At 37.9% G+C, this 7100-nt stretch overlaps 1 protein-coding gene across 1 annotated transcript in view; it reads right to left on the reverse strand.

The window, feature by feature from the left end:
* Window positions 1-575: 575 nt before the first annotated feature.
* The window catches only part of NFXL1 (nuclear transcription factor, X-box binding like 1), a 106801-nt gene continuing 100276 nt past the window's right edge, over window positions 576-7100 (reverse strand). Inside the window, exon 22 of the mRNA XM_019525858.1 lies at window positions 576-3856. Coding sequence (XP_019381403.1) covers window positions 3683-3856 — 174 coding nt within the window. The 3' untranslated portion in view covers window positions 576-3682. The remainder of the gene's footprint in view (window positions 3857-7100) is intronic.

Raw genomic sequence — 7100 nt, forward strand, 5'->3', positions numbered from 1 at the left:
CACCAACACTAACATCCTCTTCTCTCCACTTGCTGTTTTGCCAATGCAGTGAAATTAATGTAAATATTTGCAACCTTCAAGTTGCCTGTTATGTTTCTTCCCCTCTATTTTCTTTTTTTATTAAATGGAACCATCCTACTAGCAGGTGTTTAAGCAAACATATAGGTTAACTTTCTTATTGGTAGGAATGGGATATTATACATTTTTGAGATAGAGGACAAGATGATTTAACAGTACAAAACTGTTTTCTGCAGCATATTCTCCAATACTTTGTCCAACTCTTAAATGACAAGCAATGGAGTTGCTTCCACATCTCTTGGAAGACTCATTCCACAGTTTAATAGATCTCACAGTAAGAATTTTCCCAGTTTAAATATAACATCTCTCTTCCTACTTATAAACTCTGGGATTAAATAAATCATCAGGAAGAAGGGCCAAAAGAAAACAACGGTAGCAAGTAGTAAGACACAGCACTGAACAAAATTACACTACTACTTCAATTACAATGTATGTCAAGGATTACTATTTACAGTTTGCTCCTTTAATGTTCTTACTTGGAAACACATGAACAAATCTACCAATATATATTTAATTTATTGGATTTTTTTTATATAGACTATAATGTATGCAATGCTATAGATATGCTTGGCACTTCATATGCAAGTGAGAGGTCCTCTGCCCCAAAGAGCTTACAGTCTAAGGCCATAATCCTTTAAAATTGCCAAGTAATTCCAATGTTAATGAAAGATAAGGGTGCCTATTCAGAACTGGGTCTACCTTTAGAAGTAGCTTTGCACTTACATATGGCTAAGCATACTGAATTTCAAGACACATACTATGTCATTTTTTTAATGTATGTAAAGTTCCATAATGCAAAGTTCTCAATATTTGTTTTATCACCACATAAATAATGTACCATTTAAATTGTGACAAATACCTAGTTTTAATTCAGTATTTTTCTTACACAGTAATTCTAAGTGATTCAAGTATACAGACTGAAAGCTCATAAATGCATTATGTCTGTTTTATTTCAAAATTAACTTTTCTATTTGCAATGGATCTCCAATCAACATTAAACTATAAGGAATTAATAGAAGGTGAGGACATAAGTGGAAGAAAAGCCAGTAATCTAAACTGTGGATTGTTTTAACCCACACACTCCATGGTGCAAGAAGCCAGGAATATCTAATTCAACAGGCGCTGCTTGTAGTAGGCATACCAACTGAGAGTGCAGATGACTCCAATCCTTTTTTACAATTAAATTAGACTTATTATTTTTGACATTTTGTCCATCTTAAGTTTCTCTGCCTCAGGATAGGAATAATTCTTGCAGTGTGTTTTTCAACCAAGACAATTAAGAAATACAAATATTTAACATGATCAATAAAGATGACAAATCATTTTCCCTCCAATATTTTTACATCAACTTGCCACAAAATATTCAAAGCAAGGAAACACCAAGGGATCTACTCAAAACATATAACCGAGGGCCAGTTTATTTTCAAACAGTTTCTTTAGAGAAAGCAATTTTCTTCACAACAGGAGTGCTAATTGGCAGACAGAAACTTTAGGGTATTTGTTTTAATAAAGAAAGAGCCAAAAGTAAACAAATAAAAATGAGCTAATTTCAGGCAAGGTAAAAACTACTTCAGCAAAGCCTCACTTCACATTGATACGATCAGTTCCACAGCAAATAAGAAACAGAGCAGACTACCCTGGTTTAAAGAAAAATCGTTCCCTTTTTTTAGATGCATAAGTGAATTACTAATAAATTGTTACAAGTGCTATTTCCTCATTGAATCAAAGACCAAAGTCTACATTTTCAGGCATGAATCTGAATTAATCTTCCTCTCATCAGTGCTATACGAAAATACTGAAGTACTAACCAGGAGAGAATTTTCTTCCCTTATGCCGTGAAATAAATGCATTTAAAAACTAAACCAGTGGAACAAAACAAGCACAGATTTCATAAGTCATTCATACCTAACATATTTTTCATTAACTGTACACACTTGCATTGCTTGCCATATAATGATGACCAGTTGTACATTTTTTTTAATTTCCAGTTAAAAAGTTAGCCAGTTAGAAAAAAACAGTAAGTGCAAACTTAAAACTGCACTGTTTTTCTGCCTCCTCCCACCCCAAAATTCTCCAACTGTCAAGCCACAATTATAATTGGATATAAACCACCTTTTCCCATAATTACATTACCTTGAATTATAATCCATCCTATGAAAAAGACCAATTTTGAACCTAACTGCAATCCTTACTCATGTAAATGGTCTCCTGTCCTCAGCAGGACTGATATATGTCTGAGTTATACATCCAGGATGTGGGAACAGGCTCATGCCCTTAGTGGAAGGTTAGGGGGAGAAGGGGAGGGAAACTGTTCAACTGAACACTGTTCAGTTTCTGCTTTGCTTAAGTATAAGCATCAGAAGTAAAAAATATAGCACAGAGAGAGAAATCCAATTTCCTAGTTAATTTGTATTTCCTCATCTGAAACACAGCTATTTCTCATATAATTTTCAAGATTAGTCAGCATTTTGAGCATTACAGGTTAACAGCATCCTTCAGTTTACAACAACAAAAAAAACAAACCCCAAAGCAACGTATTTAAGACCATCCATTAGGTAATGAAATAATATTAACTGTTTTAAAGGTTAGCCGGACATTTTTTTATATGACTAACAAGAACTATTCAAATGGCTTTAGAACTACGTACAGTTGAAATTTAAGTAACTTTCAGTCCATTTGCACTTTCATACATCTCTACAAAGATTCAAACTTAACATTTCACCTGAATCATTTGCAGATGCTTCATCTTCAGTGTCCCACTATCCATTTTGACTGATAACTTAGGAACAATGAGGAAAATGTGCCCTTTTCCCTGGGTAAGACTTCCATTCCATCAGACTGCTTCCCAGGTGATCACTAATCAGCACAAAGTTATACTAAATGCTGCCCTTCAAATAGGTTTGATTTTGAGGCACAGCAAGATAGTATATACAAAGTAATAAAACAAGCCCATTTCACTGCTTGTGATGGATCTAGTTCAAAAGATTTCTTTATGAAGAAAGGTGACATTTCCCCTTAAGATTTTAAGGTTTTGCATTATCATCTGAAATTAGGCGATACAATTTATGAATTTTCTAGACTATCTGGAGGCCATAAGTCACCAAGAAGCACAGAAGTTATTTTCTTTTGTGTGACAAGGTTTAACTAGTTTGAAAGCAAATCAACAGTTTTTTAAAGAGACAAACACTGTGCTGATTTTACTGCAAACAGAAATTGATTCAACTGTATTTTACAAATACCCTAGTATGTAGTAAAGCAACTAAATTAAACTATGCTAGTATTATAAAGTAGGGACAATGAGAAATAATACCATATATTAATATAATTTGATCAAATTGGGCAGGATAATATACGACATGAGCAACTGAATGTACAACTTTATATCATGCTACTTTGTTACTCGGAAGTTTTAATTCACATTTTTGTGCCACTAGTTAAGATCATGATAGGGTTCCTTTTTTCCCTCATCATGATAACAGTAAGTTGGTAGGAGAAAATATACAACATAACCATGAATCTGAAGCCCAGAGGGCAGGCTAACGCTCTAGCAATACTAGCTATCTAATGCCCAAGTGAGGTATATTAAAATAGACCTAAAGTTATTTCAATGGTTGTAGGCTATGATCCAGGCAAGTATCACAACAGCAACTCCACATATTGGCAGCATGATGAAACGCTTATATTTTTCCCACACTGATTGCTCAGTTTCTGCTTCATCCCTTCTCCTCTTATTTTTCCGTCGTCCTTTTAACCTGTTTTCAAAAGCTTCCAGTTCAGCCTAATTAAAACAGAAAAAAAAATTTAAATATAAAACACATTAATATTTTAAACAACAGTGCACATGTTAGTTTATGATAAACTGTTTGTGTTAGGTATATTTCTGTCATAATGCCCTGCTGACATTCATTTGCAGCAACACCTGGTAAGAGCAACCACCTGTTACCAGCAACATTCCCCTGTCCCCATTAAAATCTACCCAAAGTTATCTAAATTAAAAGCTTCCAAGTCCTGCCCTCAGCTGAGTCATATTAACAGCTAAACTCTCTGAAGATTCAATCCCCACTAAATATGCTCAAGCTTCTCACCACTCCTACCATGACCATGACTGGACATGTGCCATACCCACAGAATGAATAAGTACACTTTCTCGTGCCCAGGTCTACAGCAGAATGAATCCAGATGCTCTGGATAATTACTGCCCGAGGCCAGAGTGGGGTTGGACCCTGGAACTGAAAGCAGACAACTTGTCTTTTTTGGGGTGCAAACAGACATGGCATTTCTTCCAAAAGAAAGATTTTTGTCCAGGGACTCTAAAGAGTGCCAGCCCTATCTGAAGTACCTTGTGAAGTATGCAAGATAAAAATGTGTCAATAGGTTCCAGTGCCTCCCCAGCAATGCTGTGTAGTCTACAAGTTAATTGTAGCTCAGTCAAATTACCAGTCATTCCAGGGGCAAGTCTGTCAGGCTGCATGTTCTCCTTGGCCACCCACCGGCAGAGGAGCAACAATACAATTTGTAAGGACATATGTGGGCAATTCCTTTTTTGTCCCAGGTCTGGATTCATATCAGTTGGGACCACTTCAGAAAAGCCGTCTGCTTACAGCCTATGACTGCACCATTGCAATGTGCAGGAAGCAGCTGATATCTGTGGAGAATGACCTGGGGCAAGGGAAGGCAGTAGAAGATAGCAAACTGAGATAAGGAGCCAGATTGGAGACAGGAGAGACTAGGGAGGGAAACAAAGAGGACTGGAAGCCAGCTGATTGAGGGGGAATGGGATCAGACCTGGAGTTCAGGATGGGGCTAGAGGGAGGGAGAGAGCAAGACTGGACCTAAAAGCAAATATGGGGACAACAAGGGAAGGGGTGATGTATTTAACAATCACCTGAGTTTGTGGGGCGCAAATTATGACTGGCTGGGCAAACAGACTGAAACAAAGCCTTGGGGAGGGGTAAGACTCAGTTTAATAGAGACTGAGGGAGGGAAAGGAAATAAATGCAAGACAATGAGCAGGGGAAAGCTGGGACTGGATGACCTGGAGACTGGTACAAGAAGTGGGGGAAGGAAACAAGGGAACTGGAGAGAGAGAGACAAGGACTGAATACAAGGAGAGGAGAGCAGGATTTAAGATGGTAAACCTAGAAGGGTAAACTAAATCTGGTTAGGCAAGCAGACTGTACAGGATGAGGAGGAAGGAGATGCTTAAGGAATAGTGACTAAGATTGTGTTGGCAAGAGTAGGACCAGGACAAGCCAGAGGCAGGGTTGAGACAGGACTGAGGCACATTGTAGGGGATGTAGTTTCCCCTCTGAAACCTGTAATGGAACTTTGAGAGGCTCACTTTTCTTCTGCCATTAGTAACTGTCAACCCAAAATGTCTCTTCCCCTCTCCTCCCATCCCAGTGCTGGTTCGGAGAGAATGAAAAACTATCACTACTTTCAGTAGCAATGGAAGGGGCACCAGTTTGTAACTACTACTTCTTCACCCTGAGAGAGAAATTATTGGCACTATCCTGATTACACGGAAGATTGAATCTCATGACTCTCAGGCTTGCACCAAGAAACAAAATTAACTTCCACCTCCTTGTCTACCTCCTCTTCCAGAAAAGTCAAACACTCCTGTTGAACAACCACCTGAAGAAGTATAAAGGCCAGTAGATCTATAGCATCTGCAAAGGGCTTTGTACACAATCTGGTTGGATTTACTTCATTTTATTCATAAATTGTGGAGGTCTATCAGACATACTGAACAGAAAATCTGCACAGAAGTTGAAAAAGTAATTTTAATAACAACAGTAATCATATCTAACATAATGAGCACTGCATAAAATGTTTATCTGAGTTCTATGGGGAAAAAAGCAGAATGTAATCTAATTCAGGGGTTCCCAAACTGTGGCACACACACCCCAGGGGTATGCAAAACATCTCTGGGGGCTAGACAGGAGAAATTGTGTAATGACAGCTTTAATTTTCATTATAATAATAATTGGCATTTAAGAGGTTACAATATAAAGTGTGTGCTGATAGGGGTACAAGGACAGATGGTAAATCTGGACGGGGTACACAATAAGAAAAAAATTGGGAACCTGTGCCCTAATTCATGCAATTAAAGATAATTATGCATAACTGTATTTAAATTATGGTTGCAAGGGAAAATGTAAATCTGACATTTGCTAACTTTTGAAGGCCTAACTTTTCAAATTCAACCATATTGTTTTAAGATCTTTTCTTTTCTGTTTGAAATTCCATAATTTTTCCTTAAAGAATAAAGGTAAAAACAAAAGTCATTATGTGCAATTTAAAGACTCCTCAGTCGTAATCAGGGACTGACCTCTCAACACTCATTATGGCTACATAGCCTGTTACACTTGAGCAACTGGACTGGCTATGTTAATGGGCAGCAACAGAAATCTTGAGCTGAACTGCCAGAAAGAGGAGGCAGATTAGCCACTCCTAAGAACTGAGGAAGCTTTAGCCAAATGTGGTGCCTCTTGTTTGCAAGAAGGAAGGAAGAGGTGCTGGAGTCAGCAAGGTCAGAGTGGCTTAACCAGGCTCTCTCTTTCTCCCACCACTGGGAAGACGGGGGACCCCACCCAATGTGGCAATATTCCAGAGGTACCGTACACGAGGTGTAGGCCATCTCTCTTCCCACATATCCCAGATATTATCATTGGTACAGTGTGTGCCAATTTTGTTTTGGCATCAGCCTCAGAATTTTCATTTTCAGTTATAGTGGCAGGCAAGCAGGAGAGAGAAACAAGAGATTTTAAAGCACCTAGCTGTGCAAAAGCTGAACAGAATTTAACATGAGAAAGAAAAGGCATTTGCACAGCAACCCCACTGACAAATATCAGTCTCCTACAAAATAATGGTGATGCTAGAGTTTCTCAAATAAAAGGTCACAAAATCTTGTAATGCCAAGGTTACAATAGAAGTTGCTACCAGCTCTACATTGAGAAAGCTATTCATGAGCATGCATTAAATACAGTACAATACAAATTCTTTTACCTTGACAGAATAGG

Source organism: Gavialis gangeticus, unplaced genomic scaffold (genome assembly GCF_001723915.1).
Source record: "Gavialis gangeticus isolate Ggan-Ray unplaced genomic scaffold, GavGan_comp1, whole genome shotgun sequence".
NCBI lineage: Eukaryota > Metazoa > Chordata > Crocodylia > Gavialidae > Gavialis > Gavialis gangeticus.